The sequence below is a fragment of the Canis lupus genome, chromosome 6 (genome assembly GCF_003254725.2).
Source record: "Canis lupus dingo isolate Sandy chromosome 6, ASM325472v2, whole genome shotgun sequence".
In the NCBI taxonomy this organism is placed as follows: Eukaryota; Metazoa; Chordata; class Mammalia; order Carnivora; family Canidae; genus Canis; species Canis lupus.
Window position 1 is genome coordinate 36,395,631 of NC_064248.1, and position 13,191 is coordinate 36,408,821.

At 57.1% G+C, this 13,191-nt stretch overlaps 1 protein-coding gene across 2 annotated transcripts in view; it reads left to right on the plus strand.

The window, feature by feature from the left end:
• Window positions 1–6,453: 6,453 nt before the first annotated feature.
• PPL (periplakin) overlaps window positions 6,454–13,191 on the plus strand; it is a 44,312-nt gene continuing 37,574 nt past the window's right edge. The window contains exon 1 of one of the 2 annotated variants that reach the window (XM_025416606.3): window positions 6,454–6,666. In XM_025416606.3, coding sequence (XP_025272391.1) covers window positions 6,605–6,666 — 62 coding nt within the window. In that variant the 5' untranslated portion in view covers window positions 6,454–6,604. The remainder of the gene's footprint in view (window positions 6,667–13,191) is intronic. The other variant, XM_025416605.3, reaches the window with a different exon arrangement.

Below are 13,191 nucleotides of genomic sequence, written 5' to 3' on the forward strand. Positions count from 1 at the left end.
CTTCTGACCTGGGCCAACCCCAAGGGCTGTCACACCCTGGACACTGGCCCCAGAAATGCAGCCCTACCGGTCTGGGCAGTGTGAGCCCTGGCAGGGCCCTGCAAGGTGGGGTGGGAGGAAGTAAGGTTGGGTGTTTAGGGGAGGACCGGAGTTTTGGGGTAGGGTTGGGCAGCCTGTCCTGCGGGGATCCCAGGCCTGGCAAGGCCTGTCTGGTCCCACCCAGCTCCACTCTCTGCCCTGACAGCGTGACCTCCTCACTGGGAGGCCCTTACGGCCTGGCTGACAGGCCCAGGGCCGGGCTTAAAATGAGGTGTCCAGAGAGAGGGAGCAGGTTGTCCTGGAAAGCTCTCCAGAGTTCACGGTGAGCCCCGGATCTGCCAGATGGACTGATTGGCTAGTAGCCGGGTCAGAGTGGGTAAGGTCAGAGTGGGTAAGGTCTAAGAGGCCCCCTGCAGAGCTGAGGGTTAACCCCTCAGTGGTTGGGTCCTGGGGGAAGGGCCAGGGCTGCTGGGGGCACCAGGGCCTCAGAGTGGCCGCTGTTCAACCACTGTCAGGAGCCGACCGAGTATTTTGACAACAGACTCAGCTGTTGCAGGTACACGCCAGCATCTGGAGGGAGCTGGCAGGAGGGTCATCTGAGTGGCAGCTCTCCGGGAGGGCAGCAGGGTGGGGCTGCCTGGCAGGCAGTGGGGAGATGGCCAGGATGGGGCAGCCCGCCAGGGGCCCCCAGTGGGTAGGGGCCCGAGGCACATTCTTGGGGGATGACTTGGCAGGCAGAGTGAGTGACTCACCATGGACACCCCCACCCCCACCCCCGCCGCCGGGGTCCAGCCTCCTCTCTGGCCCCAGGGGTGATGTGGGGAGCTCACCAGGCCCCCAGCCCAGGACTGTGTGTGAGTCAGCCCATCTGGGCTGGAGAGCCAGCATGATTTTTCCATCCCTTGCATTGTTCTGCAAGAAAAGTAAATACGTGTTACAAAACACAGGGTGAAGCTGGGCCAGTCCCCTCCTGTCCCCTTGAGGAGTGGGGAGGAGAGGGGCCTCCATCCAGGTGCTGGGCACATATTGTGGCACCCTGGGTCTTCCCCATCTTACGGATGGGGAAACCAAGATCCCAAAAGGCTAAGCCACGCCCTCAAGGGCACACAGGTGGGTTTGTGGCAGAGCCAGGATTCAAAGCCAGGTTGGCTTCAAGCTACAGCCTGTGGGCTCTTTCCAGGTGGGCTTAGACCAGGGCCCGAGCATGTGCTTCATCTGTCTTTTCTCAGCGGGGCTCCTCAGGGTGGCTTCAGCAATGTGGCCGGGGGTGGGGGGACAGCAGGTGTTTGTGATCGTGCAGATTCCTGGGCCCTTCTCCACCCACCCAACCAGGGGACTCTAGAATCTGCATTTTTAAGTGCTCCTCGGGCGGGGTATGAGGTCCACAGTTGGAGACAGGAGATGGCTGTCCACAGGATGGGAGGAGGAGGCGCCGTGGTAGGGAGCAGGCCGCTGGTCCCACACACCCCTCTCTCTGGGGCTAGGGGAATGCTGCCCTTCTTGTTTCAAACTGGTTCACAGGAACACCCCAAGCCAGTGAGTGAGTGAGTGAGCACCTCTCCAGCTGCTTGTGGAAACAATGACAGCAAACAAGGAGGGTGTGGGTGACCCTTCAGAAGGTGGTGGCCTCCCGGGACTCAGCAGCCGGGCCCAGGCTGCAGAGGGGACAGCGTTCAGGGACTGCGGGTGGCCTGGTTGCCAGGGAACTGGGTGGCCCTGCAGGTGCCATCTCTGTGGGTTTAACCATCAAGCAAACCCCAGGAAAGCAAACACCCTCCCCCGAAACCCCACCCCCAGTCGGCAGGAGGATGAGTCACTTGGCATAAGAGGGCTCCACGGAACCAAACAAATCCCATCTGCCCAGAAGAGGATGCACAGGGCCAGGACACAGCTCCCACCCCATCCGGCCTGCCCACAGACGAGTGTTGTGCACACGTGTGTACACATGTGCTCGCACACAGAGCCGCACCAGCTTCAAGTTCAGCTTTTAGAGAATGGAGGGGGAAGGGATGGTGAAGCACAGCCCAGATTCCTCCCTGAATCTGCTAATTCTCCCCAGCTGAGTCAGCAGGAGGCGGGGAGGGTGGAGGTGGGTGGGGGTCCAAGCGCAGTGCTGGAGCAGGCTAACCCAGGAACCAGCCCCACTGGGCACTGGGCCACTCAGGGCCTCAGTGCCCTGCCCTGGAATATGAGATGAGAGAGCTTTGCCCCAGGTGGGGAGGGCTGGCCTGCTTCACGCAGTGGGGGTCCTTGGGGAGAACCAATCAGCTGAGGCATGTTCGGCACATGCCATATTGCCTGGCACAGAGCCTGTCCTCAATAAACGAGAAGTGGCATTAATATCATCAGTGTCATGACTTGTTATCAACAGCCAAGCTGCAAGCAGGCTAACCTGGAGGTTCCTAGCCTGGTCTTCCCAAAGCCAATCATCACTCTTTTTTCTTTTCTCTTTTCTTTTCTTTTCTTTTCTTTTCTTTTCTTTTCTTTTCTTTTCTTTTCTTTTCTTTTTTTTCTTTTCTTTTCTTTCTTTTCTTTTCTTCTTTTCTTTTCTTTCTTTTCTTTTCTTTTCCTTTCTTTCTTTCTCTCTTTTTTTTTTTAGATTTTATGTATTTATTCATGAGAGACACAGAGAGAGAGGCAGAGACACAGGCAGAGGGAGAAGCAGGCTCCCTGTGGGGAGCCAAATGGGGAACTCGATCCCAGGACCCAGGATCAGGCCCTGGGCTGAAGGCAGACACTCAACCACTGAACCACCCAGGTGCCCCTTTTTTCTTTTTATTTAGTTATTGATTTGAGAGAGAGAGAGGGAGAGAGAGAGAGAGAGAACAGGGGAGGGGCAGAGGAAGAAGGAGAGAATTCCAAGCAGACTCCACACTGAATGCAGAGCCTTCCATGGGGCTCGATCCTGTGACCCATGAGATCACGACCTGAGCCGAAACCGAGAGCCAGATGCTCAACTGACTGAGCCATCAGGCACCCCCAACCATCACCTTTCTAAGAGGCATGGGGAAAGCAGATTTGGAAATAGTGAGACGTCTACAGTTTTGACACAATTTGGAGTTCCTGTGACTGTTTGCACCCCTCAGCCCCACAAGCATCAAGCCCCCAGCTACAAATGTACCCCCTCCCATTTATTGAGTCCTCACTAACGGCTGGGGGCATGCTAAGCACTTAACACATGGGGGGCTCACCCTCCAAGGTTGATGCTATGGTTGTGTGCCCATTTCACAGATGAGGACAACTGAGGCTGAGAGAGGCAAGATGACTTCCCACGATCACACAGGGAGGAGGGACCAAGCGAGGATTCCAACCCGGGTCTCTCAGGCTGCTCCTCCCCATCTTTGGAGCCCTGATAAGGTTCTTCTTCCCAGAGTCATCCAGGTGTGCTTTGTAGTTGTAACTCTGTCTCAGTTCTTAGACCATCAGTAGAGCAGCTTCCTGCTTCGGCATAGGTTCTTCTATGCCCTGCCCAAGCTTTGAGTCTTTCATAAACTTTACCCACCAGTATTTCCCAGTCCAGTAAGAAGGTCTGACCTTCTGAGATATGGGCATAAAGCCCGGATTGGGGGGAGCAGAGGAGAGAGGGCAGCAGGGGAAGCTCTGGAAAGAGGGAAGGCCAGACTTGGGTCATTTAAAGATTTTATTTATTTATTTGAGAGAGGAGAGAGAGAGAGCACAAGCAGGGGAAGCAGCAGCAGGAGAGGGAGGCAGGCTCCCTGCTGAGCAGGGACCCCCCTCCCCCCCGACACGGGGCTCCATCCCAGGACCCTGAGATCATGACCTGAGCAGAAAGAAGACACTTAACTGACTGAGCCACCCAGCTGCCCCAAACGTGGGTCATTTTTAAACAAGTTTTAAAAAAAGCAACTGAACAGGCAATTCAACCACATATAAAAAAATCAAGAGATTTTTAAAAATAAAAATATAAAAAATAAAATACAAGTACTGTAAAAGGGTATACAACGAGAATTCATATTTCTCTCTTGTCCCTGCTGAGGGGCCTCATAGCTAACAGGTTCTTGTGGATCCTCCCAGAAGCTTTCTGTGCATTATACACGTGTATATTCTCTCCCTTGCACTTTGCTTTTGGTGTCTGACCACGTGTGTCCACATCTGCCCCTCATTCTCTTCCAGCTGCATGGTCTCCTGGTGTGGACCCACCACGGGTTATTTAACTACTCTCTCCCCATGGCCATCAGGGGGTCTCCAGGGCTGTCTCCATAGCAACCATCCTGTCACCAACATCCCCTAAAGCATCCCATCCCCCCTTAGCTCCCATGTGAGAGCCCCCCTGAAGCGATAGGTAATAGAGGGGAATCAGGAAAGGGTTTCCAGGCAGAGTTGCCACATGCCCAGGAGGGATCAACAGGGTCTCCTCCTGAGCCCCTGGCTATGACCCGCTTGGGCTGCGGGGAGGGGGGTGTGGGTGGGTAAGCTCTGTGCTGCGTTCAGGTTCTGCAGGCCCCGGGTTCCCTCCCCCGCTCCCACTGGAAAACCTGACACCTGTTCACCAGTGCCAGCTGGCTGGATCTGAGTCCTTTGGTGCCTTCCAGGTCCCATCCCTTGAGAAAAAAGCAACTTTGCTGAATTTATTTTTCCTCCTTTTCTTATAATTGTAGCGGAACCAGGCAGCCAAAGCTGGGAGAATGTTAGTGTCTGATGATCCAGTGGATGAAGGAACCCACTGGAAGCAACAGGCCCTCCCCAAGAAAGATGCACATATGGACACACACATTTTGAAAGAAGCTATGAGGGCAGCCGGGTGGCTCAGCGGTTTAGTGCCGCCTTCAGCCCAGGGCCTGGTCCTGGAGACCTGGGATCAAGTCCCATGTCTGGCTTCCTGCATGGAGCCTGCTTCTCCCTCTGCCTGCTTCTCCTCTCTGCCTTTCTCTCTGTGTCTCTCACGAATAAATAAATAAAATCTTAAAAAAAAAAAAAAAAAAAGAAAGAAATAAGCTATGAAGAGTCACAAACCCCCATAAGCCCGCCCGTTGACACCTCATTAAGGTTGTCCTAGAGTCTCTGTAACACTGATACTGAAGTCCTTTGGTGGCAGAGACCAGGGATAGTGTAAAGGGCACTGTTTCTCAGATGCTCTGGGGTCTAGGGGCAGTAAAAGCCTTTGGGAATCAACTTCCATGCCAATGTCCTTATTTTATAAATAAAAACATCTCGGGCAGGAACTGGCCTGAGGACTAGGATCCCCTGCCTGCCTCCCCGGCAGACCTCATTGCTCCTCCTTTCCAGCTGGGCTCACACCCCAGCCCCACGGCCCTCTCAGGTAGCACCGAGCCTTGCCAGCGGCCAGGCCCCCTCGGGCTCACTGCCAGACTCCGTTCACTGTCCCTTTTCAACTGGCACGCAGCTAGCCCGGGTGCACGGCGGCACACAATTTAACCTGGGCATTTGCTAGCAGTATTCTGTAACGTCGTTAATTTTGAACCAGAATCCAGCCACTTTTATGACCAGCCATGAAGTATTTCTATCCTGCGGGGGCCTGGAGTTATCAAAGGGTTTTTTTGTCTACCCCAGATGGCCGCACTTCCTGCACATTCGAGCCAGGCGCTTGTGTGTGAATTCTCAACCCTCAGAGGGCAGCCCCGGTGGCTCAGCGGTTTAGCGCTGCCTTGGGCTCAAGGCCTGATCCTGGAGACCCGGGATCCAGTCCCACGTCGGGCTCCCTGCCTGGAGCCTGCTTCTCCCTCTGCCTCTCTCTGTCTCTCTGTGTCTCTCATGAATAAATAAATATCTTTAAAAAGGGTTAGGGGGATGCCTGGGTGGCTTAGTGGTTAAGCCCCTGCTTTCGGCCCAGGGTGTGCCCACATGGGGCTCCCTGCATGGAGCCTGCGTCTCCCTCTGCCTGTGTCTCTGCTTCTCTCTCCCTCTCTGTGTCTCTCATGAATAAATAAATATTTTTTAAAAAGGATTAGAACTCCTTTCTAATCCTTTGGGCTGTGGGCAGTTGTTATCAGTGTTTGCCAAGTAAGGAAACCGAGGCAGGGGGCGGTAAGAAGTCTTGCCAGGTGTCGGCTGACCCTCTGTGGTGGCGGAGGTGGGGGGATCCGAATCAGGCAGGCGGGCTGCGCGGTCTCTTTGCTGGATTGCGACCCCCGTGGAGTTCAGGCTGCCCCCCCCCCGTGCCCCCCCCCACCAGTCTCCGCCACACGTGCACGGGTCCCGCGCGGGAGGGAGACGCGGGGGGCGGCGGCGAGCTGGACGGGGTTCCTCCTGCAGGGGGCGCGCGGGGCCCGGGGCCAGGTGTGCCGAGGGGCCTCGGCGGTGCGGGCCCGCGAGGTGGGCGGCGTCCCCTGGGCCCCGGCTGGGCGCTCCCCCGCTGCGCCCCAGGGGCCTGGAAGCCCCGCCCGGCCGGTGGCCCCGCCCCGAGAAGGTAAGCGCCACCTTCTCCGGAGCCGCCCCGGGAGCTGCGGACCTCGGGCGCCCCGCCCCCCGCGAGTAGGCACCGCGCCGCGGCCGCGGCTCCGCACTAGGGGCCCGCGCGCCGCCCGCTCACCTGCGCCGCCCCCGGTGCCCCGGTGCTCCCGGCGCCGCTCCCGCCAGCGCCACCATGAACTCGCTCTTCAGGAAGAGAAACAAAGGCAAATACAGCCCCACGGTGCAGACGCGGAGGTGAGGGGCGCGGGCGGGGGGACCCGAGCCCCGGCTGGGTCCCCTGCACGGCGCACGACCGAGCTGCAAGGAGGGGACCTCCGCTTCCCGGGGCCGCCCGGCGCCGGGGCTCTCCTGGGCCGGAGCCCGCCGGGGCGGGGGCAGCGGGCGCGGGAGGACGACCCCCGAGGCAGGGGCGCCCGGCCCGGGGGCTCAGGGCGGGAGGGAAGCGGGGCGGAGCGCGCGCAGGTGCTCCCGGCTCGCTGGGGCCGCGCCGCGCGGGGGTCCCCGTGCCACCTGCGGCCCCCGGTAGCTGCCGCACTGCCTTCCGGAGCTCCGCCAGGAACAACCCGCGGGTGTGTGGGGTCGGGGGGGGGCGCCCCTGTTCCCGCGCCGGGGTTTGCGCGGGGCCCGGGCGTCCTCGGAGCTCCGCGCTGCAGGACTTGCCAGGGCTGCGCCCCACCCCCGGCCCGGCAGCTGGCCGCGTCTCCGCCGCAGGTTCCCAGGCGGCCTGGGAAGGCGATGACATGTCTCGATGTGTTTGCGTTCACTCGGCGGCGGCCCACGTCCTTTTGATAAGCCTAATGTATTCACTTAATAACCGGTTCAGGGAAGCCTCCTGCAGATGCTGAGATTGAGGGAAGGGGCCGGACTTTGAGTCTCGCAGATATGAGGTGGGGGCTCCTGGCTAGGGAGGGTGCACTTTACCAAGCTTCATTCAGGTGGGAGACTCAGCAAACTGCACTGCCCACCTGCTTGGGAGCATCCACCCTAACGTGGCCTCACGGTGGTCCTCACTCCTGTCCAGGCGCAGAAGAAGGTGAGAAGACCCTGGCCAGGGCTTCCAGCATTCTCCTGTGGTCCAGCCCAGGGAGACCTCTCAGACAGGTGCAGGCAGGCCTGGGCACTCCATTACTGTGAGTTCCAGCTTTTTCCAGAAACTGCACCACCCTGTGGTTTCAGGGTCCCCATCTCCCCTTTGGGCTGTTCGAAGCTCAGAGGCATTTATTTTCCCCCTCTAGAGTCCCCCACTCCCCCAGCCTCCCCAGGCTTTCACAACCCCAGAGATTGGGCAGGGCCCTGCATGCTGCTCCTCTGTGGCTGAGTCCAGCTGGCTCTCAAACCTAGCTGGGGTCCCGTCCAGTCCCGGAGCTGTTCCCTGGAGCATTGCACAATCACACACTCTGTGCCAGCCACGGAGGGCTGTTCTGTTCTCTCCCCACCAAGACTCGGGCCCCTCCAGTCCTTTACACATGCACACACCCACACACCAGGAGATGGGCCAGGCCTCACCCTGCCCTCTGCCTCCCCCATCCCTCCAGACCCCAATCCCTCCAGCTCTCTGTCCTGTCCCTCTAATAGAAGGTTGGATCTAACAAGGTGGTGATGAGCTCATATGAGCTGGGAGGATCTTAGCTTTCCCAGTAGAGGATAGGAAGGAAGGAATTCCCATCCTTTACAGCTGTGTGGACTCCAAGGGCCCGGGCGGCAAAGGAGTCAGGGTCCTCCGCTTCTCTCTCCCCCTTCCCCCTCCCTGCACAGTTCTGGCCCAAAGCAGCCACCCTCTGTCCTTGGCTGACAGCCATTGATTCCAGATATCAGCTTTGAGGTTTCTTTCTCCAGGAAGACTTCCCAATTCTCTCCCCGGGATGGGATGAGATGCTCTTCCCTTGGGCTCCATGGCCTGGCACAGGCACAGCCCTGAATAGGGCCTAGGTGCTTCCCTACCTGATCTCCCCAGACCAGTGTGTCCCTCCACGTCTGCCCCTCAGTGGGGACAAGTTCATAGCCTGGGTTGTGGGCTGGGGGACAGCTTCTTGCTCCATTCTCCCAGCAAGAACCTTTTGAGTGTTACCTGGTGCCTAGCACTGTCCTTCTAGCTCTACGATGTGGTCACTGGTCATGGAGACACTGACCCTTGAGAGTTGCTTTTTCATCCTGAGTTTCTTGGGGGCCTCCTTTGTCTAAGGGAGGGTGGGGTTGCCAAGCAAGACACAGCATGGCAAGGTGGGTGGGAGCTCCGGCCCGGAGAGCAGAATGTTTCCCTTCTGATCCTAGCTTTGCCACTGCTGCTGTAGGCAAGTCAGGGGCCTCTCCCAGGTCAGCTCCCTCATCTGCAAAGTAGGGACGGTGCAAATCTATCTTCTCCATGGGGTCTTGGTGGGGAGCAAATAAATGTGACAGTGGACAGAATGCCCTTAGCATGCAGAAAGTACCCAGATGGAGGGGCAGCATCACTGCCTTCAGCTGAGGGGCCCCAGGACCCAGAAGCCAGGCAGCCACAGAAGAGCCCTCTGTGGAGAAAACTGCCCCTCCCTGTTTGTCAACCTTTTAGCATCTGAAACTGAGGAGGGCCAGGACCTGGTGAACCCCGCTGCTCCTGTCACCCTGGTTCCTAATAACAGGTGTGGGAGCTGATGTTCACACCTGAGCTAATGACAGGGTCAGGCTGATGGTGCAGGTCACTGCAGCTGAGGTTGGGCATCCAGCTCAGCAGGGAAGGTCTGTCCTGAACCACCGCTGAGACTGCAGCCCCTACCAGTTGCCCCTTCCTGATTATGCAGCCTGGGGCGAGCTGCTTGGCCTCTGAGCTGGTGTTTTCGCCTGCGTAGAAAGGGCATAAGCATAGTTCCTGCCGGATGATATTGTTGGCATGAAAATTGAAATAACACAGGGAAAGAGTTCAGAGTTCTAGGAGGCCTCGATCTACGGTGGCTGCAGTGGTTAGAACTATTGAAGAAATGCAGAGAAGTCACTCACCACGCACCTGGGATTGGATTGGATGCCGATGGACAGGCTGTGCACTGTATACCTCCAGGGCTGCCATTCCCGGGGGAGGGGGTGGAGGAGACATTGACTACCTCCTTGTACTTGATGGATTTATGCTTAATTACTAGTGGTTACAGGACTGTGTCCTGGCTGTAGGACATAGAGCTGGATGGACGAGGTCTCTAGCCCGATGGCTCAGGTGCCATTGTCAGGGGACTGGTCTGCAGTAAGAGCTGTCAGGGTTACGGTGGAGACCTAGGAGGTCAGGCTGGACTTCCTGGGGAAGTATCCGACCTGTCCTGGGGAGGAGTGGAATGGTTAAAATCCAGCTCTGGGGTTGGACTGAATCCTGCCTCCGTTTGATTTTGGCAAAGAAATCTGACCTCACTGACCCTCAGCTTCCTTATCTGTAAAATGGGACTAATTTTGCCTTTCCACCCAGACCTGGGTCCCAGTAAGCACCCAGCAGCCTGGCCTCACCTCTCAACCTCACCTCGATTGCATCCTGCAAGAATAACCTCGCCTTAACAGCACCTCCCTGTGTGAGTGGCAGGGTCCCAAGGCTTTAAGAGCTGGGGAAGGGCTGCGTGGCCTCCTGGAAGCAAGCTGGGGTACCCTGAGCCTCTTGGTGGTTAAGAGCCCAGAGTCTGGTGTCAGCCAGGTGTGAGTTCAAGCCCTCGCTTTGCCCCTCCGGACTGTGTGACCTTGGGCAGGTCACTTAACATCTCTGAGTCTTAGATTCTTCATCTGTGAAGTGGGAGTGATGAGAGCACCTGTGAGGTTGCTGGGTGTGCAGCCCCAGACCTGGTTCACAGTGAGTGCTCGGTAAACCATAGCAGCCAGGACGAGTAGTCACACACTAGTAAGGGTAAGGCGAGTGCTAAGCCCCAAGCCGACCAGATAGCTGGTCTCCTCTTCCCTCGGTGGGCCAGGAGGCCAGCTGACTCTCATCCATCACCTCGGCATCCAGGTGGCCCTCCCACAAGCAGACCCAGGGAGACGCACCTGCACCCAGGGATCGGTCGGTGACAGCTGGAAAGCCTGAACAGTCTAGGAAGGCCTCTGTCTGCAAGGCCCACCTCCAGCCATATGGGTGACTTGTACTGGAGTCGTCCCCGAGGTCGTTTCTCCAGCACCTACTGTGTGCCCGGCATGGCCATAGGTGCTAGAGTGTCTCATCCTGACGCAGTGCCAAACCTGGCCTTGGTGTCTCATTTCACAGACGGTAACACTAAGGCCGAGAGTAAAGGCATTCACCTCAGGCTCATAGCTCACAGGTGGTCGATCCTGGGGGCCCAGGAGCCCCTGGGAAGGGCAACTAGGTCTTCCCACCCACACCTGGGTCTCCTCTCCAGGGACTGCCCCAGGCCAGATGGTGGAGTCACTGGCTTTTGTATTCCCTGACTCCGCCCCAGCAACCCTGTCTGCTTCCCCTCTCTCTGGCTTTGCCCTCACTTGCCCAGCCCTTCTCTTGGCAGAGGGAAGGAGACCTGATAAATTAGATTCAGAACAGAACAGCACAGAACCTTTAGAATGGCTCCTAATGGTGGCGTTTCGAGCATTGTCAGGGGCAAGCATCTGGGGACAGGAAGTTTTGGGGGAGAGGCTTAGTCCAATTCATACCATTTAGCCAATGCCCTAAGGAGGGTAAGGGGCACCCAGAGGGCCCTGGCCACCGAGGCGGGGGATGGGGGTGGGGGTGGGGGTGGGGAGCTGCCTTTAAGAGCATTTCCAAGGCTCCTTGTCAAGAGGGGAGGACCTGTGCTTCCCAGCTCCCTTCTGCTCCAGCCTGCCAGTTCCAGCCTGTCTCTGGAGGGGGAAGAGGGAAATGGCCTCTGGTCTTTGTTCTCCTGCTTTAGGTGGCCCTTCTGTGTTTAAAACCCTTTGGAGGATCCCTGGGTGGCTCAGCAGTTTAGTGCCTGACTTCAGCCCAGGGCATGGTCCTGGGGTCCCCGGATGGAGTCCCACATCAGGCTCCCTGCATGGAGCCTGCTTCTCCCTCTGCCTGTGTCTCTGCCTCTCCCTGTCTCTCATGAATGAATAAACAAAATCTTAAAAAAAAAAAAAGAATAAACCCCCTTGGGCCTAGGGTGGGAGGCCTCTGGTGCCCCAGGTGGAGCCAGCCCTGCGTTTCCCTCCACTTAGCCCTGCCTGCTGAGCTGGCTGCCCAGGCCCTCTTGCCTGCATACTTGCAGTAGCCTCTTCACAGTTCTTGCTTCCACCCCGACACCTTAGTCCCTTCTCCCTTTACAGCCAGGGAGCTCTTTGTAAAATGCAGATCTGCTCCTGTCCCTGCTGCTTAACCCTGTGCCAGGGTTGCCTCTGCTCTCAGGCCCTGGTTGCTGCAGCCCTGCACACAGGAATGTGTGCCCCCTACCCTGTCCTTTCCACACTGCATCCAGGCACATGGCCTTCGTCCACACTCTTTCTCCTGCCTGGAATGCTCTTCCCATCCCTCTTGGCTCATTTCTCCTCCTCTTTCTTGGTTGGTCTCTGTTCCTTAGGGAAGCCCTCCCTAACCTCTCGTCTTGTCCATCTCCTTGGTCCTTAGCTCAGCAGCCATTTGACTCTGGCCCATTGGCCAAGTGGGAATGGATGTCTGTCTCCCCCCTAGAGACTGGCTGGTGTAGCTCACGTGCTGAACAAATGAATGAATGAGTGAGGGTGATCCGTGGGGGCCTGCTAGGATTCTCTCCCTCCTTAAACCTCTCACAGAGCACACACGGGTGTGTGCACACGCACGCATTCCGCATTCCGACCAAGAAGGTGGGGGTGGGACAGAATGTGAGCACCTGAACAGAGAGTGCCGATGACCCCTGACCCCACCCAGCCACCTTCTTCTGTGTGCTCAGTAAACAGGCGGTGATAATGCAGGGTGATGAGTGCTGAGACAGTGGAGGCAGAGGGGCCCTGACCCAGCCCGAGGGCTTCTGGAGGACCAGCAGGAGGTGGGTGGATCAAGGGAGCACCGAGGGGGATGAGGCGGAGTAGGTGTGCAGCCATGTGCATAACATAAGCCTGAAAAGTCATCAGCGAACAAAGCCAATGAAGGATACGTAGAGTATGTTTATGCACATTTTAAAAAACATTCATTCAAAGCAACATAATGTTTCAGGATGCAGACATAGGTATGTAGTGAAAACATGAAACAGGCTTGGGAGGAAACCAGCAGCTCCAAAATTACCCTGCCCCAGAGGAGGGGGCTGCGGGGATAATGAGTGATAACGTTATATTTCTTTGTAAACAAAAATTAAAGCAAATATAGCAACATGGGAACATCAGCTAAGTCTTGGTGATAGGATTCTTTTCTGTACTTTTCTGCGTGCTTGAGCTAGATCATGAGTTTTCAGGTCTTTTAAAGTGAGGAGTGGGGTGGACAAGGAGAGCGGACAGCAGGAACAGTGTGGGCTGGAGCCTGGAAGGGAGCCTGGAGTCCTCTGTGTCTCAGAGTCCAGTCAGTAGTGGGAGAAAGAGGAGGTGAGCCCGGGAGGACCGGTCCTGAGGCCAGAGGAACAAGAATGGAAGACAAGCAGGATGGTGCTGGATTGGGAGACACAATTGGGAAGTCTCAGGAAGGTGGCAGGGGTACTGGGAAGGGTATAAATGTGTGAGAGGCTCAAGGCTGAGTCCTGGCGTGGGGCAGCTGCCAATGATTATGTTGTATTTCTTAGATAACACTACCCTGACCTCTCTTCCAGGTGAGGCTCAGAGTTTTGGTAGCCTGCCCGAGACTCGGAGCTGCCCTAACATGGGCATTCTGAGCTACGAGCAGGCAGG